The sequence below is a fragment of the Salvia miltiorrhiza genome, unplaced genomic scaffold, assembly GCF_028751815.1.
Source record: "Salvia miltiorrhiza cultivar Shanhuang (shh) unplaced genomic scaffold, IMPLAD_Smil_shh original_scaffold_252, whole genome shotgun sequence".
Lineage (NCBI taxonomy): Eukaryota > Viridiplantae > Streptophyta > Magnoliopsida > Lamiales > Lamiaceae > Salvia > Salvia miltiorrhiza.
The window spans coordinates 382112-408067 of NW_026651510.1; the positions used below are offsets into that span (position 1 = coordinate 382112).

General features: G+C 35.3%; 1 protein-coding gene and 1 long non-coding RNA gene across 2 annotated transcripts; both read left to right on the forward strand.

Annotated features, from left to right (window-relative positions):
- The first annotated feature begins 14181 nt into the window (after positions 1 to 14181).
- On the forward strand, positions 14182 to 16111 carry LOC131003676 (transcription factor FER-LIKE IRON DEFICIENCY-INDUCED TRANSCRIPTION FACTOR-like). The gene is made up of 4 exons (XM_057930222.1): positions 14182 to 14832; positions 15332 to 15517; positions 15593 to 15769; positions 15879 to 16111. Exons 1-4 carry the CDS (start codon positions 14317 to 14319, stop codon positions 15972 to 15974), a joined length of 975 nt encoding a protein of 324 aa, XP_057786205.1. The 5' UTR covers positions 14182 to 14316; the 3' UTR covers positions 15975 to 16111.
- A 2226-nt stretch (positions 16112 to 18337) lies between these two features.
- Positions 18338 to 21378, forward strand: LOC131003680 (uncharacterized). The gene is made up of 3 exons (XR_009094765.1): positions 18338 to 18726; positions 20580 to 20646; positions 21162 to 21378. It is a non-coding gene; the product is annotated as an uncharacterized LOC131003680 (long non-coding RNA).
- The last annotated feature ends 4578 nt before the right edge of the window (positions 21379 to 25956 follow it).

The following is a 25956-nucleotide window of genomic DNA, read 5'->3' on the forward strand; positions in this document are numbered from 1 at the left end:
TGGTTATTTTTCACATATATGATTATCTTCAATGTGTGAGATGTTGCCTCTTTGTGGTTGTATTTGTTGTTATAGGCTATGTGCGGATGCTGTTGTGTTTGTTGGCCATGTGTGGTTGCATGTGTTGATGTGTACCATGTGTGGCTACATAGGTTAGTGTGTACCTTGTGTGCTATGTGGCTACATTTGTTGGTATGTATATGCCTCAGTGTGGCTGCATGTATTGGTATATACTATGTGTGGCTGCATAGCTTGGTATGTGCCCAAGTTGTCCTTGTGTGTGTGTTTACTGTGTGACAGTGTGCATATATGGTTAAAACAACAAACTGTTCTTCATTTCTTAATTTGTTCCAAGTACAAAAGGCATATCTGCATTCACTTACATTCTTTACAAAATATATCTTTGCCTGAGACAAAAATGTCATGTAGAAACCTACACTATTCGTGGTTGTTGAATACCTTAATAATTCATTTGGTATTCAATTCCATATAATGAATGCTTAGTTATACTGAGCTCATTCATTAGATGATCCATACTTTTTACAATTTCATTCTCCATAAGGTAGGAAATGCATTCCTTTACAAACTGGTGTGGAACTTCCAGATTAAATGAAAATTCATTATGTCTAATTAATGCTCATTTCTTCATGTGAGATTTTGTAACTATTATGTTCATTTACCTTCAAAATCTCCACCATGCAACCTTGTAGGCTTGAGAACACATTATTAAGTATAGTTGGAGAGAGTTTTTCAAATGAACTTGTAACTGCATTCACTAATGAGTCCACATTATTACAAAATGACTCAGTTTGTAAACTTTAATTTGCTTTAAACCAACCTAGATCATTGATATTTGTATCCGGAGAATTCGGTGGTTAATGAATGACGAAGTTGTCATTTCGACTTCATGCAAAAAAAATTATATTCTCATTGCCCAAGATAGGCATAGTGCCAGTGATAAGCTAAGGTCGATCCGAAAGGGAGTTGGTGTAGTCATGAATCGATGTCACAAAATAGAAATAGAAAATAGTGGGGTGGAATTAATTTCGCCTACTCACGAGAAACTCCTTGAAAATCTGAAGGGACTAAACTCAACTTGACTCGAATAAGCTAAACAAACTGAAAATATTAAACAAGAAATATCAGTAATAAAAGGCAATCTGGTTAAGATGTTGAATCCATGGATATTCACTTTTATCGTTCCTTGATCAAGATGTCACTACATTATATGTCTACCAGTTATAAATTATCAATGGCATGCATGTGCCCCCATTCTCACTTGTCACGTGCACATCCATTATATAATTAAATCTATTCTTACTTGTGTTAAAAGGCAAGTGATACCCTATGCCAGAAAACTATTTTGACCAACCATATACTGGGACACCTCAGTACATGAAATTAAACTAAGAAGCATTGAGCCCTAAAAGGACCTATTATTGACATAGGCATACCATAGTCTACTTCCACTTCCCATAATATTGGATTAAAATTCGATAGAGATTAAATTTGAATTAAAACAGTTGACCCGCCTCACTTTTTAATTTCATTTCTTTGACCAATTTGAAAGATCATTTAATGTAGTTGAAATAACTGAAATTTCAGTTGTTCGATTTTTGTTTTGAGGGAAGTTAGGAGAAGAGTTCTGCTATTGTCCTTGACAACCGACCGTGAAGGCTTTTATTAGAGGGAGTGCTTTTGGCTTATGTCGAGAAAGTCAACGACCCTCACGTAAACACCAACTCAATCTAGAAATCAAATCATGATTAGGTCACAAATTGGAAGAATTTGTACTTGGCTTAAATTTCCGAGAACATTAAAAACCTTTTCTCGGGATCAGGCCCCACTTGGGACAATAATGAAATGAGATGAATAACTATGGCTTGGAAACGACGACGTTGTCTTCTCTCAATCAACAGCTACCATGCCTCCTCTCCTACGAGCCGCTGCAGAACACCACTACCATCGATTCTTCGGTGCTGAACCCTGGATCTGAGGCGGATCCGAGCGGGAAGCGACCGCGGCGGAGGCGGATGTGCAGTCTGAGTGAGAGAGCGATGGCGTTGAGAGAGAGAGGCCGACGACGATTGTTTTTGGGGATCTAGGGCTTTCAAGCGAGAGATAAAGAGATGAGGGTATGACCGCAACGACAAGAAGAGTCAATGTGACGTCAACGATTTCTGCTAGAGAAGTGGAGACAGTGGCAACAAAAGAGAGAAATCGGTGAGGAGAGATAGGGAGAAAGAAGAGAGACAATTAATTAAAAGAGAAAATAAAAAATTATTAATCATACATTTATAATTCTAAAAATCTGACTTTTTAATGCTTCGGGATAGTTGGAACTAGAGTTATCAAATGGGTCGGGCAGGACAGCCCGGGCCGGGCCCATCGGGCTTTTGGATAATATTGGGTCGGGTTGGGCCGGCCCAAAATCTGACCGGGCTGCAATTAGCAAGCCCAACCCAGCCCCTCTTGGGCCATCGGGCGGTCAGGCCAAACCCGTCCAATATTTTTTTTAAAAAATTTTATTTTTTTTGTTATAATTTTTTTTTAAAATAAAATAAATTAAATCGACTAACATAAAATTAGATCATTAATTCACAAATATAAATGATCATATGTTGCGTGATTTGTTAGATAGCCACATCAATAACACAATTTTAACATTTAACTGTAAGATGAAGAAAAAAAAGGAAAAAAACTAACACAATCAAAGCATCACAAATTCATGCACTGAAAGTCTTGGACTCCATATTCTCAATTATCACGAACAAATTAATTTCTAGTACATAGCTAAATATACACAGTTCTGTGTATCAGTTTTGATTTTCTTGATTTTCAGTACATTGCTAAATCAATTACTTTTTCACTTTTCTTATTTTTCTTCTGCCGTTTTTTTGAAAAAATATATCAATTATGATTTATACTTTTTCAAATTTTTATGTATATATAAATAAACGTAGAACACACTAATCTAGTATTTTAGTATTTTAGGGATTTATATATATATAAATTAATAAAATATAATAAATAAATGGACGGGTCGAAAAGCCCGAAACCTGATTAGGTCGATGGGCTATTTGGACGGGCTTTGATTTTTTTTAGGCTTCATTTTTTTCAACTCTAGTTGGAACGAGAGATTACGATAAATGAAAGATGATGGTTTAATGGGAAGTGGGAACATGTGTTGATATTGGCGCGTGAGCGACTTGAGCATAGAAGGGACTATTGTTTTTTAGTATTAGACAAAAGTTGTTGGATACATACAGAGTAGGATGACTCACTACCACGTCCTCGTTACTCACTTCTATTTTAATCCGTCTTTTTTTTTTTCCCATGATGTGAAATTCTGATGTAATCGCCTTCTATTCATGTTTAATTAAATAATTCACAAATGTATTTGATTTGGATATTAGGATATGCGTGTTAAAGATATTTGTGTTTAATTTACTGCAGGGGATACATGTTTGAACTAATTGTGGGTAGGGATGTCAATCGGGCCAGTCCACCGGGTTTTCGGGCTAGCCCTATCGGGTTCCGGGTTAGTCGGGTGCGGGCTAATCGGGTTGGAGATTTTTTCGGGTTGTAAATCTTCAACCCTAACCCTAAACTTTCGGGTTTCGGGCTAGCCCATCGGGCTAATAAGGTTAAAGGCGTAAAAATAAAATTATCATTTGTATTTTATTATTCCTAATGATCTAATGTATAATGTATAAAATATACATAGATATTAAAGATATAAATTATATAGCAAAGCATGAAATGCAAAAATATAAGATATTCAAGATTACATAAACAAAATTATATTAAAATGAGATAGTAAAATTTAACATGTATCAATGCACTAGAATCAATCTGGATTATTACTTAATAATTAATGGATTTGCCATGCACGTATCATTGACAGAAAAAAAAATGGTATCACTTTAAAATGAGATACTAATAATTAATTTCTAACTAATGAGATACTAATAATCAATTTCTACAAAAAATTCGTAATTAATTTCACTTTTTTTAATGAGATTGCACACACACACATATATATTCTAACTAATTAATTTCACTTTTTTAAATGAGGCTACATATATATATTTAAGCAAATACCATAGATCTAAACATAGCAGAAGTTGTAACTGGATGCATCAGTCACAATTCCGTCAGCCCACCGGGCCAGCCCATCGGGTTTTCGGGCTAGCCCTATCGGGTTCCGGGTTAGTCGGGTGCGGGCTAATCGGGTTGGAGGTTTTTTCGGGTTGCGATTTTTCAACCCTAACCCTCTAATTTTGTCGGGTTATTCAGGTCGGCCCACGGGTTTCGGGCTGCATTGACATCCCTAATTGTGGGGGCGGATGCTGAAAATATTCCGTAAGAGTAGTATATTATTTTAACTTTTCCTTGAAAAATATATTAGTAACTAATTTTCAGGAAGAGAAAAAAAAAAAAAAGGAAATATCTTATTAGACGCAGTATTATCATCTCAAGTAGGGCTGGTAATCGGTCCGGTTCGGTTATAACCGAACCGGTTTATCGGTTAACCGGAACCGAATAACAGTCAAAATAATAACCGAAAACCGAACCGATTTTCAGTTCGGTTAACCGATTAACCGGTCCGGTTAAACCGGACCGGTTAATCGGTTAACCGGCTAACCGGTTAATTTCAACAAAACCCTAGATTTAGCAAGTTTTTTCCAAAGTTTTAGCAGCAGCAGCCGCTGCCTTTCCCGTCAGCCCACCACCGCCGCCGGAACGACTTCACGCGGCCTCGCCGGACGGATCCCGCCGGTCGTCTTCGCTGCGTTGGTGTCCAAGCTCGAGTCGAAGAGAGGCGCTTCAGAGGAGGAAGCAGCGACGTGTTCGCTCGAAGCCAGGACTTTACACGGCCTCGCCGGACGAATGTCGCGCGGTCTCGCCGCCACCTCGCCGTCGCCTCCCGTGCCCGCGGCCAAGCCTGCCCTTGCGGGATTGTAACAGAGGTGCAGCAGGTGAACGAAGAGATCGCCGGCCCTCTGCAAATCCGACCGCGCGATTCGGACGCGACGCAACCGGCGGCAGATGGTCGGGCGCTGCACACCGGCGAGCACCGAGCCACCGTCTTCGCGCTCCTCCATCATGGTGGTTGGTCTAGATCCGGCGATGATGGTGTCGAACTAATTTCAGCAAAGTCCTAGACTAAATTGATTTGGAATTTGGAAAAGGAAAACAATCTTGGAATTTGGAAAAGGAGACAATCTTGGAATGTGGAAAAGGAAACAATCGAGGAGGCCTTTCGGATTCAATCCAGATGTTACTTGGAAGTTGGAAAGAGTACAGCTGTAAAAAGTGAAGTCAAATTTACCTTTAGTTCCTAAACTTAATTAATTAATTTAATACTAAACCGGTTAATTCGGTTTAACCGGTTAACCGACCGGTTAAACCGATTAACCGATTAACAGCAAATATGCTAACCGATAACCGAACCGAACCGGTAAAAACCGGTTATCGGTTAACCGATAACCGATTTTTTCGGTTCGGTTTCGGTTTTAACCGGATAACCGGAACCGATTTATCAGCCCTAATCTCAAGATCCTCACTAAACTAATTTTCAGGGGTTTGATTTACAGATTTGTTTGTTTTGGGCTTCATTATTTGAACATAGCCATTTTATGAGTTCATAGCAATCAACAATGTGGTCCACAACGATGATACTGCCATGCTTGAAACAATAATGGGCTTGGGCTTAGACTAATAAAAACCCCCTCTTTACAAGATTTGAGGCCCAAAACAAGGGGACTGCTAATACTGAGAGGAATTTCTCCAATGATCTAAATAATTAATTTGTAATAATAATTTTTGGGCTAGCCGTTAGGGGTTCGGTAGGCTTCACTTACATTTTGTGCAACCTGCCGTTGCATCCCACATATCCAATATCATATCTATTAAGTTAACAGTAATATTTTTTATGAAAATAAAATTCATTATAATAATGTAAATCATACTTAAATTCTATTTAAAAACTTATATATTCTAATTATGAAAATTTCAATCCTAATAATGAATTATTAACTAATAAACATAAAATTAAATAATAAAAATAATTATATACAATGTGAAATCATTTTTAATTAATAATTATAAAAAGTAAACTAAGGTATACAAAATTAAAATTGAAGACAAAAAGAAGAAAGTGAAATAAAAAAAATCAAAATTGAAACACCAAAATTGGTACAGTGATCTCAAGTGCTAAAATTTCGGCTGATAAAAAATTCGGTTCAGTACCGAACCGGAACAGATAGACAAAAATCTGAAATTGATGAAAATTACAAATATAACTAAGCTAGTTTATTTTAAATAAAATTCAAATCGAACAAAAATAACTGGAGCTGAAATTACAAAACGATATGAATATGAACTACAAAATAAAATAAAAAATAATTGAACGTGATGCGAGGACGAGGCTTGGCAAGCCTGTGGCTGGATGTGGGTTTGGATTATTTTAGTATATAAATGAGATAAAGGCACGTGCCGCCATCATTAGATCACACAATAACCACAATCTGCATATTAATTGAGACTTCAATTGGATAAGTGGCGACAATTAGATAGTGATTAAGTTAGTTAAGCAGTGTGATGCCATTGGCTGGAAATTTTAATGTTGTCTTAATCCAGTTTTAGGTCATCTCTTACGCTAATACATTAGAATAAGGTCGAGCGAATATCTTTACCGCCATTTGCGTTCACATTAGTAAGCTATCATGTCCAATTTGACGCCAAAAGTCAACCAATTGAAAGCTACGAACACAACTGAAATTAAATACAGATTTGAATTAATTTGTTGTGTGGTAGCGAAGTTGATTGTGTTACGCATACGAGATCTGAACTAGTATAAAAATACCTTGACGATCAATTAATTTTTGTTTATAAATTAATTAAAGTGGGTGTGACAACTTTCATTGTCGATGTCAAACTTATCTTGAAGAATCTATATATCATGTATAACTCGAAGTTGATTTTTTCAAGTTTTTCAGACAGCATTTCCCCAGACGGGAACTTAATTTCATTAGTGTATTTTCAATTGAAACCCTCAACTCGTACATATAAGTCTTCTGAAAGAGTTAGGGTAAGTTGGGTAACAAACTATTTATGTACGGATTCAGGATTTGTTGATAGAAGATTAAACATGTTGAAATATGAAGTTCGAAAGTAATTGTAAAAGGTTCCTGGGCAATAGCTCCTCAGGAGTCAAAACAATTTGAGCGGTTCGTACAATATATTTTTGAGCCCAAATAGAATTAGTGTCAATGGACTTAAAATTAGGCATTAGTAATAAATAATTATTCTCTTTTCATTGATTCAATAACATGTATATATATTGGCGGCAACACAGAAGAGCCACTTCTGCATCTTTTTTTTTTTTTTTTAAATATTGTTTTACCTTCTATAAATATAAATTAATTTTCGTTAATATTAATGGTTCATAGTCTTATTTTTTCTAGAGGATTGACTTAAACTCAACATTAAAACATAACTAATAAAAGAAATGACATAAAATGATACAAATTTAATTAACAAACAAACAAATCACTATAAATTATTAAGGAGTAATTAGTATGGATGCTATGACGATTATTTAAAAAATGTATTATTTTTATCTCTCTATCATCTTATTTCTTATATGCATGGGCAAAATGAGAATAAAAATTTTGGATATTAAAAAAAAAATTAAATATATGAAATTTATTTAGTGCATATAATTGAACACAAAAATGCATTGTATTAGGCGACTGGTCAGGTACCTCTCGCCCTTGACCCCATGAATGATACATATAATTAAACGCAAATATGCATAACTTTGCATAACAATGCAATGCATTTTATGTGGAAATTATGCATATTTATGTTTGATATATATATGCATTTTTTGTGATTATATATATGTATTTTTGTGTACATATATATGCACTAAATAAATTTTAGTATAATTTTTTTTTAATATACGAATTTTTTATTCCTATTTTACCACTGCGTGTATTTTGCCTTGGAAGCCATATGCCACATGCAGCGTTATTAGCGCGCCACATGTACAAAATGTGTTGTCTATATTTGGTATTACATACTACCAAGGACACGGTACTACCGAAACCCAACTCTATATATAGGAGAAGGCTAAAATGAAAATACCTCTTAAAATAAAAAGTAGAAACCATTTTCAGTACTTTGTTGGATGAAGTCATGGTCATGAGTTCGAATTCCATAGGTACCAAAAAATTTATTTTTCGCAATTCAGACATTTACACAAAGAATTCATACGTGTTCTACATAAAATTCAATACATTTACATACAATTTCTCTAAGATTCGATCTCATCCGTTAGATTATGGGTAGATCAATGGTTAGGTTCAATTGAGAAATTAAGTATTTTGCAAAATTGCGAAACCTTGAACATATCAATAATTTTGATGAACTTGTCAATGATTTTGATGAAACACTCATTTTATATTGTCTTTTAGTGCATAAAGTGTCAGGATTATGCCTATTTGTGATGTCTTTTGGTTTGAGTTGTATATTCTTTTGTGATATTATGTTTCGGTATAGTTTTGGTTATTTTGATACAGGTTTGAGTGTTTTGAAAACTAAATATGGATGATGAAGATCCAAGAATTGGGTTTCAAGTGTTCCGAGTGCAAGAATCGAGAAAATGACCTCGAAGAGCTCAAAAAATGGAGAAACAGAGCGAACCAACGAATCGCCGCCGACAACAGAAAATCTGTGAAGAAGCTGACGATCCAGCTGGCGACCGCCGTGCGGATCGCCGGAAATACAGCGTCAGCGGCGAGGGTCCCAGTGACCGCCAGGAAGGTCGCTCGCGGAAGGAGGAATTTTGTGAAGAACGCAGTGACCACCGTCGAGCCCGGTTGTGTTTATTTTGTGCGATTTTTCTGTATTTTCTTAACTCCGTACTGTATTTTTCCCCTGTGCCTATATATAGGTCCTTTCGTTGACCTATTAAACACCTTTTTTCTTCCTCTTTTCATATTTTTCAGTTTTACATTTAGAATTTATAGCTTTCATAGATTAGGTTTATTTTCCTGCAAGATTCAAGACTTTAATATTCAAACTGTCTATTATGATTTCATTCTGAGTTTTATCAATTTCAATTCTTTTATTGCTTTCTTCATTATTATGTTTTTAATTTATTTCCTGATGTCTGACTAGTTTCTTTATCTGAACCTAGGGTTTGTACATAGTTGATTGAATATATGTTTTTGATGTATTGATATCAATTTGCACTCCAACTTGTGATTTATGATTACTGGTGCTTGATTTCTTGTAAATCATCTGGCCAATAGTTTGCATGTCTAGCTGTTTAGTATGAGACTTGAATGTGATAATTGCATGTCCAGCCAAATTAGGAATGCATGATATGGTTTTGCCTTGAGACATGAATGTGATAGGTGGGCTATAGAAAGTTATTCTTTGTGTGCTATTTGGAATTAATTTATTCATTTGAGACTTGAATGTGATAAGGGGTTTATTAATTTACTTTCATAGTTGTTCATTAGAGAAGATTATGAATATTATAGTTATAGCGATCTTTCATCAGGGCTAGACTAAAAGTGATTGTTGAATCAATAGGTTGAATGCATGTGCTTGATTAACAATAGTACATTTTCTCTAGGGTCAGTCTTTTATACTTGATTTGTTTATTTGATTTTTATTTTGCTCTATTTTGCATTATTGAGTTTAGTTTTATTTCATTCATCATTTTGGTGTTTTGCCTAAATATTGTTAGAGTTTTTATTATGATTATTTAGAGTGATTTCGTTTATCAGTATTCGTGGATACGATACTCTGTTTACTGTTTATACTTCAATTACACCGTTTTATTGCGGTATTTTTGTTGCTTATAAAATAGTGATCAAAATTATAGACAAAATAAAGTCAATTCGCGACTAAGGAACTTTGTGTTTGTGATTTGTTATAATAATAGCCTGAATTTACCATTATTACAAAACTAGCTCGTACTTATTTCAAGTATTCAATTTATAACCCATATCAAACTTTCAAACCACTTTTCAGATTAGAAATATAAATACATCGAACTCAAATAGTCAAAATTAGGTCGGATGATCAAAGCTCAGTTGGTCAGATGTCTAGATGTATAGCACTCAATCAAATGATCAACCTAATTTGGTTAAAAAAAATTGACTTGTATTATAAACGGAACAATAGAGATAAATATGGGTTATTTTTGCAATAATCTTAAATTTCACCATGAGGTTAAGTTCATGCTATTTTTTAGAATATAATAATAAGGATAAAAATTGTAGAATTATATAAGTGACTATTTTTTATTATTTTAATGACTTTTTTTATTATCTTTATTACTACATGTGGATATTTTTTTAGTTCACTCTTAAGTAATTAATCTATAAATCTCAATGAACACATATTTTACGATTATACTATATCCTAATCTTAATTGTTTCATAATAATTACCCCCTTCGTCCCACTCTAATAAACTCGTTTTCCTTTTTGGTACATTCCACTAAAATAAGCTCGTTATCTATTTTGAATAAAAAAATATACTTAATTAGTTTGAACCACATTACTTTCCACCTAAAAAATAAATTTTTTAATCTCCGTGTTCAAAAGAAGTGAGGTTATTAGATTGAGAAGGGGAAGTATCAATGAAAAGATCACTGCATGGATAACTAACAATGAAATAGAATATTTATTAGAAACAACAGAACAAATAGAACTAATTTTTAAATCTTAGACGACTAATAATATAAGTCATTTGAGCTACAAATTAATGACATTTTCATTTAAGATTTTAAATTAATACTAGATAATTTAGACGTTATGTTTCGGAATGATGATAGTTATGAACTTATGATAATTGATAATTAGTATGAGCATACGGTCGAAAATCGAATTGATCGATCAAGATTTTATGACCGAACCAAATTAACCATAATTAAACCCAAACTGAAATTCGATTGGGTTCAATTTCGACAGAATTGCAATCTGTTTAATTTAATTCATTTTTTTTCTTTATTTTTAATCGATCAAGACAAACAAAATATTTTTAAACTTTGGTAATATTAAATAATTAAAAATAAAAATGGTAGTATTGGTATTGGAACCAAATTCATCTCGCCAACGACTGAATCGATAATATATATATATATATATATATATATATATATATATATATATATATATATATATATATAGGGAGAGGTTCAGGAAAGAACCATAAATAAAAAAAGAACGGAGAACCATTTTTAGCCATTCGATCATCAAGATCTACGGTGGATGTATCATCTTGTTGGATGAATGCAGATCCTGGGTTCGAATCCTGAAGGGAGTAATTTTTTTTATTTTTTTGAGTGCATTAATTTTAACAGCGAATGCATTAATTTTTACAGTGAATACATTAGATTTGATGGTTCTCCCGTTCTCACAAATAATGTAGTTCTCTCCAGAACCATATATATATATATATATATATATATATATATATATATATAGGGAGAGGTTCAAGAAAGAACCATAAATAAAAAAAGACCGGAGAACCATTTTCAGCCATTCGATCATCAAGATCTACGGTGGATGCATCATCTTGTTGGATGAATGCAGATCTTGGGTTCGAATCCTGAAGGGAGCATTTTTTTTTTATTTTTTTAGTGCATTAATTTTAACAGCGAATGCATTAATTTTTACAGTTGATGCATTAGATTTGATGGTTCTCCCGTTCTCACAAATAATGTAGTTCTCTCTAGAACCACACCCCCTATATATATATATATATATATATATATAGGGAGAGGTTCAGGAAAGAACCATAAATAAAAGAAGATCGGAGAACCATTTTCAGCCATTCGATCATCAAGATCTACGGTGGATGCATCATCTTGTTGGATGAATGCAGATTCTGGGTTCGAATCCTGAAGGGAGCATTTTTTTTATTTTTTTGAGTGCATTAATTTTAACAGCGGATGCATTAATTTTTACAGTGAATGCATTAGATTTGATGGTTCTCCCGTTCTCACAAATAATGTAGTTCTCTCTAGAACCACACCCTATATATATATATATATATATATATATATATATATATATAGGGGCGCGCTCCAGTGAGACCCCCTAATTTTCGTGTAACATGAGTACAATGAATAAAACATATAATATTAATGAACAAAACGTATATCTAATGAACAAGATGCGTATACTGATGAAAAATAAAATTTAAAAAATTCGTAATGAATAAGACATATATACTGATGAACATGACAGTATATACTGATGAACAATGCAATATATACTGATGAACAATGCAGTATATACTGATGAATAACAAAATTTAAAATATTCTGCTCCCTCCAGGATTCGAACCCTGCGAAAAAAAATAACCCTCGAGATACAATATCAGCCATATTATTGATAAAATAAACGCACCAGATCGTGTCCTAGATCTCACTAAAATTAGGAGGTCTCACTGGAGCGGCCCCCTATATATATATATATATATATTTTAACTTAATTGATCTAACCTTCACCAAAGAAAAATTTAACCGATCTTAATTTTATACCCTCTCAAAAAATCTTAACCGACCTAAAAATCCTACATCAGCCGAGATATAACAAGTTCAAATATCGATTAGACAATATTTATTTATGTTGGTTTAATTATCACGCAAGTGCACGTAAATCTGAATCAATTCAGATTTAAATTCGACCCGATTTAAACACGAGTTTGAGTTAGAATTTGAATAAGGTTCGAATCAAATTCAGATCGGGTCGACCCGCACTTATAGTGCAGTGAGTCTTTTGTTTGTCCAAGGTAAATGGATAGAAACTTTCTTCCTATTTAATTAATTATATTATGATTAATGGTGTTTTATGTCCTAAACTTTCAGCGTTTTTCACAAAATATCCTGAACTTTTATTTTTTCCCTAAAAAGCCCCGAACTTTCAGTTTTTTCATAAAATGTCCCGCTATACAAAATTGGGTGACAGAAATATGACTTATCTCGCCGAATGAAATATGGGGATCGTCATTGTTGAAAAACTATATTAGGAACCACCATTGTTGGAAAATATTGAAAGTTCGAGGGTTTTTGTCATCAATCCATCATCAAATTTTGTATAGCGGGACATTTAATAGAAAAAACTGAAAGTTGTGGACATTTTATAAAAAATACTGAAAATTCGGGACATAAAACACTATTAACCCATTATATTATACATGAGTACTATTGGTCCCCCCATCCCACCCCACCATCTGGGGAAAGGGTTGGTGAGTTACAGGGAAGATGTCGCACCATTCATTGAACTTTAATTATGAGTATTAGCATTCATTGAACTTTATGAATATTACACTAAGTATTACATTTCTTAACTCCCTATATAGTTTAATAACTTCGACATTATAAAATTAGAATTGAAGAATATATCAATAATAACTCTAGTTCTCTAGTTTTAAGAGCCTATATGTAGTTATAATTTGTATATAACCGAGTTCGAGTTCGAGTTCGACCTCGACTCGTGTGATATGATACTCAATAATGTCGTATTTGAGTTTGAGCTTGAATTCAAACTCGATTCGTCTAATATTCTTATAAAAGGTGTTCGAGTTCGAGCTCCTTAAAAGCTCGTGAAAAGTTTGAAAAATATTCAAAATCAACTCTTAACTATATTTATATTTTCTACTTTTAGCATGAAGGTCGTGCATTAGCTTGCGAACTAGCTCGCAAAGATATTTGCATACAAATGAATTCGAACATGTTTGCGAGCCCAACGAGTGAGCACCGCTAGGCTGAAACTCGCTCGACCAAGTAGCAATTTCAATTCGAAGAACTTGGTATACATGTGTACTCGATACATATTGGATCATACACTCACCCATTCTATCATTTAGGACAAATCCAGGGAGATGAGGATTATTTTTTTCATACATTATTCCATGCTAATTTGGAAACTGACAATCAATTAAATATAAAAGAGGATTAATTTGTTTCTGTGGTCGGCCAATGTTTGCGGTGCATGTTGTGTAAGCACAAGTGGAGAATCTCATGAACATCTTAATCACCATAAATATATAAGAACATGAGTGATGTCAAATAGTATAGTATTTTATTTTAATGACATAAATAAATTAACAGATGAGTAGTTCTATATTCGTTTCAACCTCTTTCAGTTCGACAGCTTCTAAGTAAAAATTACAAATTAAATGACCCGCATATTAGATGCTTTTCACACCATAATTTCATAATATAAATACCCCAAAAAATAAACAAGAATCTTCACACCAAGAAGAGAAAGAAAAGAAAATGGATAGGTTTGATGATGAAAACGGAGGGATCCCATTTCCCCAATATTATGCAAGTGAATTTGGTTTGATCGATTTCATGGATGAAGCCAATGTGGATCAGTTCATCGATCTCATTCGTGGAGAAAATATTCAAAATGATCAACCTATTTTCAACTTGTTCGATCAAGACTACCAATACTGCCGCGGAGATGAGAGCATTCATGTCGCCGCCGCCGTTGAGGACTGCCATTTCCTTCCACCTCCGCCGCCGCAGGCGGAGCTCTTCGATTTCGACGCAGGCCATGAATTCGGGCTGCTGAATGCATGCGAGATTACCCAGGCGGAGGAGGAGGAACTTCTCATGGATGAGGATGATCAGTCGTCGGGCTCAGGCACCACCACCACCGCGACCGGCTCGAGAAGCGCTTCCGGCAAGGCTGACAGATCGAAAACATTGGTGTCGGAGCGGCGGAGGAGAGGCCGCATGAAGGAGAAGCTCTATGCCTTGCGCTCTTTGGTTCCTAACATCACTAAGGTAATAATACTAACAAGGAATAATTAATTGCATTTAAATATACGAATTAGTTTTACCAAATTTTGGTTTTGCACGCGAACTATAAATTCTGCCTCCAAATACACAAGCTTTCATTTGTTCTGATTTTGCACATAAACTAAAAATTCAGTCTCCAAATACATAAACTTTCATTTTTTCTGCCTCCAAATACACAAGCTTTCATTTGTTCTGATTTTGCACATAAACTAAAAATTCAGTCTCCAAATACATAAACTTTCATTTTTTCTGATTTTTCACAAGATCGTCGATTGCCCCTAAGCTAATGCTTAGGTGGGCGCCCGAAATGTCTATGTGGCTTAAGAACTGATGTAGTTATGATGATATTAATTTGCCACTTCAACTAGTTAAAATGGCATTGATTTTTAAAAAATTGACAATCGTGTGAAAAACTAGTACAAAATTAGGCATTACTCAACAATCCGAGAGAGGCTAATTAATTTAGTGTTGTGCATGTTTAAAGATGGATAAAGCTTCGATAGTGGGCGACGCGGTGTTGTACGTGCAAGACCTGCAAATTCAGGCGAGGAAGATAAGGGCTGAGATCGCAGGTTTCGAGGAGAAAACTCAACATAAAAAAACTACTCAAAATGGTAGCAAATCCAATTCAACAACCTGCTTCTACCCCACAACGAAGAAGATTTTTAAGGTACAAAAAAATTAGGGTTTAATCAATTACAGTCTCGTAAATGAAGGTGATTATTTAAGTAATTTGTATGTGTAGATGGAGGTGTCGCAAGTAGAGGATAGAGGGTTTTACGTGAGAATTGTGGCAAACGGAGGCCACGGCGTCGCCGCCCTCCTCTACCGTGCTCTTGAATCTCTCACCACCTTCGACGTCCGGAGCTCCAGTTTGGCTGCATCTTCTGATCAGAATTATGTCTTCACCTTCACTTTGCATGTAAGCATGCATGATTTTATGCTGTTTATATTTATTTTTTTCCTATTTTTGGAAAATTAATTAATTGATATATATGTGGATATGTTTTGTTTGTGATGAAAATGAGCAGACGATGGAAGGGGGAGTGGAGGTGAACTTGCAGAGTGTGAAGGTGTGGATTGCTAGCGCTTTTCTCAACCAGGGATTTGATTTTCAGACATCATAATGATCTGCAGGGATTTTACTAATTAACTAAACTTCCAATTGATTTTGATCTTGTAGTCTCTTTATTCGACTCTTGTTTTTCAATGTTGAGGCTATTACTATAATGCCAACATGAGAAAATTCCCCCGTTCGGATTCATGTTCTAGCTCTCACATTTTATGTGATATGTGTGTATGTATAAGGTAGAGTTAGATAACAATCTCATTTTAAAATTAATATAGGAATTGTAAATACATGATGAATTTTATGTGAAAAATAATGAGTTTTAAAAAAATTACCCTTATAAAATTCAAATTCGGGACTATAAATTTATTAGGCAAAGTGATTATTCCACCTTAAATCTTCATGGCGATCCAAGAAACGAAAATAACCTAGTTTATATTTAAAATAGATTTTTATGTTAGCTAATCCATATATGTGGGCTAAAATAAAAATACATCTTAAACTATAAAATATGAATCATTTTCAGCCTTTAGATCATCAAGATCTACAGTTGATTCATCACCTTCTTGGATGAATTTATGGTCCTAAGTTCAAAATCTCATAGGTAGCAAAAAGTTTATTTTTCGCAATTCATACATTTACACAGCGAATTCATAGGTGTTCTATACACAGAATTCATACATTTTAGTTAGTTCGTATTTTATATGTTAAGAGTTTTTATACCGTAGCCCTCCCTTGTATATATATATATATATATATGTGTGTGTGTGTGTGTGTGCGCGCGTGTGAACAGAGAGAGAGAGGCGTCCAAAGTTTCTTTAGATCCGTAACTTTGGCAATTTTGTGTAAATGTAGAAAAAAAAATTCGATTTTGCCATTGTAGGACAAAAATTCGTCATCCGTAGGACAAATTGAGTTCAATTGCCAAATTTTAAAAAATTGTCTTGCAAATGCAAATCCGAAAAAAAACTGTCCTACATTTAACGGCTAAGTTACAGACCTAAAAAAATTATGGGCTCTCAAATTTCATTTAATTCATCATATTTTATTTTCTTCCCCAATATATTGTGTTCACGTTTTAAAGTTCTTTACACTACAAAAAAAACAGCCGAACTGCGACGGAATTAGCGACGGAACAAGATTCCGTCATAAAATTATGACGGAATAACGACAAACCAACGACGGCATACAATTTCAACAATTAAAGACAGAATTTACAACGGATTTGCTACAGAAATATTTTAACGACGGAATTAGCTACGGAAGTTCCGTCTTTAAGATTTTACTACGGAATTATTCCGTAGTTAAAACTAAAAAATTTTAATTATTTAAATAATTTAAATTTAACGACAGATTATTTCTGTCGTTAAAAATAAATATTATTAATTATTTGTATAAATTAAATTTAACTACGGAAATATTCTGTCGTTAAAAATGAAGAATATTAATTATTTATATAATCTAATTTTAACTACGGAATTGATTATGTCGTAAAAACTTTACAAATTTAAATTTTGTTTTCTTTTTCATTTCGCTGCAAGCCTGCAACCCTAATCAAAATCCAACGTCTATTTTCATTTATCCGACGCATCCGCCGAATCCCTACCCATCCGCCGCCGCCTGAATCCGCCGATCCGCCACCCATTCGCCTGAGGCTCGGGCTCCTCTTCCCCTCAGATCATCCTCTTGTCCAGTGATTGTGGCCACAGAAAGAGGCAGTAAAGTAATCGACATAACTCATACGTATGTGCCGCCCAGAAAGAGGGGGCTAGGCCTTGCCGCCGATCTCTGCGCCTTGCCGCCGATCTCTGCGCCGCCGTCAAACAATCCAAATACGTGCTTCCATCAAGTAAGTATCAAGTGCTTTTTGTTTTTTTCATGTCAATTTCGTAATTTATTTTCCGACCTCGTGCCTTTGGTTCGGATGCTTGATCTTACAAAATTGGTCGAACAACCTCATTAATTTTCATAATTGTAATACCCGGACTTTTGATGACGTGTTTAATTTCTTGAGTTTGAGTAATTAGGGTTTAGATCCCTTGTTTGATTTACTTTGTAAAGAGATGAGGAGTTATATGAAGTTTTCTTGTTATTTTTTTTAAGATGTTGAGATGTTCTTTCGATGATGTAAGAATGATGTGAGATTTTATATCCGTATTTGAGTTTGAGTATTTGAATAATTCGAGATAATTATTTGAATGAGAACGATGAACTCGGAAGTGAAATCTGAGTCCGTTAAAACGTTTTTGAAAATTTTGACTTTTTGATGATGAATAGTAAAATACTGCTATTTCGTCTTTTTGTCGACTTTCAAAATCTTACGTGCACGTCGTCGAGAAATATTCTTAGTTTTTCGATACGAGTCCAATAATGAAAGTTTTTATTTTTTTTTACGATGAGTGAATAGTGAATCGGGATTTCTCGATAAACGTGTAGATCTCGTTTATCAGAATTTCGAGAACGAGCTTGTATTTTCTATATTTATATAGAATTACGAGTGTAATGAAAGTGAGTAGAGGTTGAGAGGGCGAGTAACGAAGAGTATGGGTAGTTAGTCGTTAAAACGAGACGAGACGAGATATTTAACGACTAAATATCTAACCTACCCTACCCCTAACCACCCCCCCAACCGCCCAAACCCACTCACTCACACTATATCACGTTGATATCAGCCACAACACACACACTAACACCTAAAACACACACACACTTCACGCATAACACCATTTTCTTTGGTGTTGGAGCTTTTGACTTCCGATTTGAGCACCGAGACGAGCGCCGATCATCTTTTCGATCACGTATCTAAGTAGGTAAGATCTCTACCTACGTTTTGATGGTTTTCTTTTCGATTTTCGTCGACGTCGAAAAACGTCGATTCTCGACTTTATTTTGAAACGACGTCGGATCGTCGTGAAATTTTAGTATGTTGTTCTTGGGTAGATGTTGAGCATGTTTAATGAAGGGAGTAAGAACGGAACGGACCGTAGCTATGAAACCCATGAGGGCAGCCCCGTTTTTCACATATTAGCTTGTCTTTCGATTTTTGTTTGATCGTTTTGACTTGATATTTGTGCTTAGGGGTATGCTAGAATCGATATATATTAAATTCGTATTTTTCCAAGCACGAAAATTGTATAAGTTTTTAGAGTATGATTATTTAAATTCGTGAAGTTTGGGACGTTGCATAATGAATATTATTGCGTATATGTGTTCTACGATATCACATGAGCATGCTAATTGATTTACAATTTATGGATGATAATTGTTGAACGAAATTAAAACTGGAATTCTGTCAAACTTTTACAGCAGTTTCAAGCTTATGTTTCGATGAGTTTTCATTGCTTGATGGCTCTGAAATTTTAGTATGTTTATCTATGATATGTGTATTTCGTCGCTGCAAAATTTCATGTCTTTTGGATGATGTTTGCTATTTTAAAGATATTTTGAAACATCCTTGACAGAATCTGTTAACTGTTGGTAGACTTCACAAAAACGTTTATATCTATTAATCCATGAAGGATTTTGCATCACCGTTTTTTTTAAACGAAACTAGACTTCAATACTTTTCTAAAAACATAAGATTTCGATTTTTATGATCTCTGAAACAGAGCAGTTTATTATTTCAAAAATGCCCTGTTCTGCTGTCATATTTGTCCAACAGTAAAAGTGTATGAGTTTCATTGTTTATTTGGCAGATCATATGAACGTTTTCTCTTGTGAAATTTTAACCAAATCTTCAAGGATACCTTTAGTTTTGGCTGATTAAATTTGATGGAATTTTATTAAGGTTCGCCTTGGTTTCTAATGGCCTAAACAAAATTGGCAGAAACTGTCAATCATTGACAGCCTGCACTAAAAGAGCAATATCTCCAAAAATCTTTAACCTTTTTGGTTAACTACCATTTTTAGAGTGAACTACACTTCATGAAGTTTTTGAGATCAATTGGTATGAGAGTTTATGATGATTGAGTTGGTTGTTATGAAGTTTTAAAGATGACACAAAAACAGCAAAACTTTCTAGAAAATAACTTGATTATATTTGTTTTGATGGATGATACGATATGACTAAATGGTGTGAGTTGTGAGAGTTATGATTAACGCACATAAATGTTGGTATCTGACACTCGAACAATTGGTGTCGAGTATAAATGATAGTTTACTGATAAAGAGTTTTGATGATTTTGAATTGTTTGGGTTGCGTTGAAAAGATGTCAAGATGTTAAGTTTTGAGTCGAGAGACGAGTTCACGTAGTGAGATTCACGCGTTGAAATCTCGTGGCTGACATGATATATGAATAGGTCATGCCGAAATTTTTAGTGAAATTAGAATTTGAGCATAGTCGATTCTTGTTGACCCGTGACTCAAATACATGCCTAATGGAAAGTTTAACTTTCTAATTCGTTAATTAGACGAGATGAGAGCGAATAGATCTGCTAAGAAAGTGGACTTTTCGATGTGTTAAATATTTCTTTTAATTGAAGCGCTGCTAATTATAACATAAGGATGTTATAATTAATGAGTAATGACGAGAGATAATAATTGTTATATTGATTAACAATCAAGAGAGATGAACATTAGAGATACTAATGTTTCATAAAAGAAATTAGATTATTAATCGAGGTTTCTTTTATAACTTCTCACCAATTCTTCATAACGATGAAGGTCCTTTTGGGAAGTAACGACTTGAGGGAGAGAGTGACGTTACTCATTGATACAGAGACACAACGAGGTGGGCATTACTTTCATATATATCAAATGAGTTTAAATGTTACGTTCAAGCAAGTTATTTCATGATAAAATCTTTGAGTTAAAGTTATTTCAAGTATTGTCTTGCCATAAAATGTTTAAATTTTAGTATGATATCTATCTGCTTTGGCTTTGCCAATGATGCAATCGAATTCGGGTCCTGAGCAGTTGATAGCTATCCTGCCAGGGCTAGTGTACACCAGTGACCGTGAGTCATCTAGCGGGTTGGCCGGTCAAGTGACCGTGAGAGGTGGCCACCTCTCCGGCACACAGTTTCAGATATGATAGATTACAAAAGAACATAGTCTGATCAGACGAACTTTAAGAATCACAAATGAACTTAGTAAGCTTGGGCATTTTTAGCGAAAAACTCCCTTGCTGTACTGATTATGATGGCATGACAATTTACAGTTTTGAAGCATGTATTTTTATACCTAGGCATACGTGCCCACTGAGTGCTTATGTACTCAGCCCTGCATATGTTTTCTAAATGTGCAGGTTGAGCTGATGTGATGATGGTGCTGCAATGAGCGGAGTCTCCAGGGTTGTTAATAAATAGTTAACCTGTCTAGAATATGTCTTCATACATATGTCTAGCTACTTTCCGCTGCAAGATGTTGTTGATGTTATAGTATGTTATGTCATACTTTGAGTCTTAAGAGAATGGTTGCATATGATGTATAACTTGATTAATGATATTAATTAAGTTTTATGCTGTCTTTCATAGACTGTTTTCAATTGAGTATTAATAAATAAAAATGACGAGTTTTATTAAGATGAGTAAGTTTTACGGCTATAAATAACGCCCATTTTCTTCCCCTTCTTCTTTAACCCCATCCCTAGTCGTGGATCACTCGGCCTAACTATCCCTAGTTAGGGCGGGCTGTGACAGAGTGGTATCAGAGCGAAGGAAAGCTCTGAATTAGAAGTCTTGAGTTTAGTCTAGAATGAGTTACTAGGCTAATAGTTATTAACAACCGTGAGCTCAGCGCACCATCACACCAGGCTCAACGAGGTATGTAAAATTTCAAAGTTTATTTGACGTTAAATTTTGAAGAGCATGATGTTGAGGTTATATGATGAGTTATGATGTTACACTTTGAAGATGCATAATTTGAGTTTGAGGATGACAACATGATTAATAATGAGTTATTATGTTGTAAGAGTATGATGTTGATGTTACATGATGAATCATGAGAGAGTTTATATCATATGATGTTATATGATTGAGGATGCATAATTATGAGTTATGATGTGATGTATTTGAGCAGTTGTGATAAGTCACGATGATTTAGATGAAGGAATCTAATGTCATTGTTAAGAGAGATTTTCTACTAAGTAGAAGGATGAAATGAGAACTTAGAGCTAAAGCTTGAGAGAATTAGCAATTGCTTTAAGTACTTGTTGGTATGAGTTATGAGTTATGAGTTTGAGTTATGAGCTTGAGTATAATAGCATGATTAATGATGAGTTATTAGCATGCTGCAATGAGATATTGTACGATATGTTTGAGATGTTTTGTAACGCGAGTTTTGCTCACGCAACCTGAATGGTACTTGAGAAGGTATCATGAGCCATAGTCTTTGGAGATGGCTTTGAGAGAGAATTGTTTGAGTTGTCTTACTGTGTCGCGATGATTTAGATTAAGGGATCTAATATCATTGTTTAGAGAGGTTACCTACTATGTAAAGATGGGACGAGATGAGAATTTAGATGTTTTGAGCTTGAGTTTTAAGAAAACAGTACTACTTAGTAGGAGTTTTGCTAAGTTATGTTTTGTTTATTTCTGTTGCTGGAGCTAAGTAGAGTTAGTTCCTAGAGTCACCTTTAAGTTCTCCTTATAGGTTGGCCAGGACTGTTGGCACTGCACGAAAGTGGACTGTTGTGAGATCGAACTCAGGAAAGATCGGATACGAGGACGAGGCGTACAGTATGTGGTACAGAGATACCCTAGCAGATTTTCAAACACATGTTCATAGACTATGAAAGGATGAAAGCCTTATGGTTGTTACTAGACTGGATGGCATCGTGCACCTAGTCCCCGTGCTACCAATCGAGTGGTAGGATTGAGCAAGGAAGAAAGCCACTCAATATGATGGGACATGTCGTCTTGAGCATTGGACCCACAGGAGATGGGATTTGTTACAGATACCCAGATTTTCTATGCGGATCTACTGACCGGATGCTTGTTTTCTACCAGGGACTCTAGAAGAGTGTAGTAGATATCGAGTCGATCCTTGAGTATCAGTTACCAAAGATGATAAAATGATAAACGATAATGAGGATGAGAAGTAGCCGAGGAGGGCTAGAGTTGATGAGGATGAGAAGAGAAGCCGATGTAGGCTAGAGCTAAGGATGATCTTGAGAGTATGAGCGGTACACCCTTGTTTTTATTAGTTTTCAATTACTTTGCGATGTATATAACTTACTTAGGAGATACTGATACTTGAGCTTTTGACATGATGATAGATGAGCATGCGAATATAGTACCCTACTGATGTTAAATAGATGGATGTTCCTAGTGTGCTAAAGTAGCAACTAGATGAGTTAACTGGTAGCAATTACCGTAGGAGGTCCAGACCGAGACATAGTACTATTAATGGTGTCGGTTTAGAAGGGACATTACGATAGATACTATGGTTTTCGTAGGGTTTATATAACCCCTTTATGTAAGTCCTCTATAAAGAGGCATTCTACTGATGGATATATTTTGTGGACTCGAGTGGTCTTTTTGTTAGCATTTCGTGAGTGCTTATTGCCTTACAGATGAATGTTAAGGTGACCGTGAGGGTTTCCTTAAAGTTGAGTTAGTAAATTGAACTTGAGTTTTGAGGATGCTTAGAGCGTTGGTCGAGTTGAGTTTTCCTTTTGTGATTTTAAAAATGCCTCAAAGATGTCATCAAGAGTGTGATGTGAAGGATAGGCGGGATAATACTCCGCCACCACCACCGCAACATGAGAGGAGAGTAAAAAAATATTGAACTTTCGAAACAAGAGTCTAGAACATAGGACCCTGAGTTTAAGCTTTTAGCTTGCTGGTGTGAACTTAAGTTTTGTTATGTATAGTATGTTGAGGGTTTAGAAGACACAGAATTTCCAAGTTCGGGATAGTATATCCCGTGTGACTGGGGAGTGATTATGTTGGACCTGGCCAGTCCGCATGATCCAAATCTCAGTAGACGTGTTTTGGGTTTATAAACCCACGTGTTTCAACTTTCGGTTGAAAAGCCAGATGGGTTCTTACTCTAGGTCATTTTTGTTCGACCTGGTAGTTACTTCATTCTACCCTCTGGTCATTCATTTGAGTCTCTTGAACAATTTGTTTTGATGTCGTTCTAGTGTTGAACCCTTACAACTTTTGAGTTATCCTAGTAGATTCTTTTGATGTATAAGACTAGTGAGAGGCACGTCAGAAGAATTTAACACCCGAGCAACTGGTAAACTACACCTGAGAACAATTCAAGGCTACTCTTGAGAAATATGTACCAAGGAGTACAGTAAGCAGCAAGAGGCTGACTATCGAAGTTTGATGCAAGGAAAGAAATCGGTTGTAGAGTATAACCGAGAATTCTGTGAGCTATCACGATTTGCTCATCAGAAGATGGATACTGATGATGAGATGTCTGAGTTTTATGTGCCGGTTTAAGGCAGGACTTTAAGGTAGTATTGGGCAAGTTATTGGATGCATCAGTTAGAATCCTGTTTAATACAGGAGCCTCGCATTCTTTAAGTGTTTGAAGCATGTTACCTTCAAACTCGAACCAAAACGAGCTAGTCCCAAGTTGAGAGTAATCACTCCTGTAGGAAGAGCTACTACAGTTTCTCACATGATTTCTAAATTAGAGTTTGAGTTAGGATCACTAAAGATGAAAACAAGAACCTTGCACTTAATGCCTATGTGGAACGTAGACATTATTCTAAGGATGGACTGGTTAGCAGAGAACTTTGCCCCGATTGATTGTTAGAAGAGACAGATAACTTTCCAACCACCTGGGAAGGAACAGACATGTTTTCACGGCATTGATAGAAAGAAGAGAGTTCCAATCATTTCGGCACTTCAGGCGTCGAAATTGGTAAAGAAGAAAGGAGCACAAGCTTACCTAGTTTACTTGAATGATGAAGGAGAATCAAGTAAAAACTTTGAGGATGTAGTAGTGGTAAGGGAATATAGAGATGTATTTCCCGAGGTCTTACCAGGATTGCCACCAACAAGATAGTTGGAGTTCACTATCGACCTAGAACCTGGATCAGCACTAGTGTCGAAGGCACCCTATAGAATGGCGCCTAAGGAGCTACAAGAGCTGAAGATTCAGCTACAAGAATTGCTCGAGTTAGGTTTTATTAGACGTAGTGTATCCCCGTGGGGAGCATCAGTCTTTTTTGTCAAAAAAGAAGGATGACACGTTGAGAATGTGCATAGATTATCGAGAGCTGAATAAATTGACACTCAAGAACAAATATCCTTTGCCGAGGATAGATGACTTGTTTGATCAATTACGAGGAGCGAGTTTTTCTTGAAAGTTGACTTGAGATCATAATACCACTAGTTCAAATTTTGACAGGAGGATACACCTAAGACAGCTTTTCAAATGAGGTATGAGCACTATGAGTTCATAGTTATGCCATTCGGTTTGACGAAGGCACCAGTAGTTTTCATGGATCACATGAATCGAGTGTTCCATCAATAACTGGATAAATTTATCCTAGTTTTCATAGATGATATTCTCATCTATTCGAAGAATGAGCAGGAGCGCCAAAACATTTGAGAACGATGTTGGAAACGCTAAGAGTTGAGAAGCTTTTTGCCAAATTCACCAAGTGCGAGTTTTGGTTGAACGAAGTAACTTTTCTAGGACATATTGTATCATCCGAAAGAATTAAAGTTGACCCCGTCAAGGTACAAGTTGTACATGAGTGGAGATCACCAACTACGCCTAACGAGATTCGCAACTTTTTAGGTTTAGCAGGATACTATCAGAGGTTTATTAAAGGATTTTCCATGATAGCAAGACCGAGAAAAGAAGTTAAGTACAATTGGAAAGAGGAGTGTAAAGAGAGTTTTTAAGAGCTTAAAGGAAATTGACTACAGCACCAGTGCTGCTAGTCCCGGAAATGGATAAAGAGTATACCATCTACACAGATGCGTCAAAGAATGGGCTAGGATGTGTTTTGATGCAAGAAGGAATGAGTTATAGTCTATGCATCACGACAACTTAGATCCCACGAGATAAATTATCCAATGCATGATTTAGAGCTTGCAGCCGTTGTGCATGCCCAAAAAAAAAAAAATTGG

Bases quoted from the DNA above. Each gene is read 5' to 3' on its own strand.
- LOC131003676 (XM_057930222.1), top strand. From the start codon at position 14,317: ATGGATAGGTTTGATGATGAAAACGGAGGGATCCCATTTCCCCAATAT. The intron at 14,833-15,331 runs GTAATAATACTA...GCATGTTTAAAG, and splicing joins TGGTTCCTAACATCACTAAG to ATGGATAAAGCTTCGATAGT. The intron at 15,518-15,592 runs GTACAAAAAAAT...TTGTATGTGTAG, and splicing joins CAACGAAGAAGATTTTTAAG to ATGGAGGTGTCGCAAGTAGA.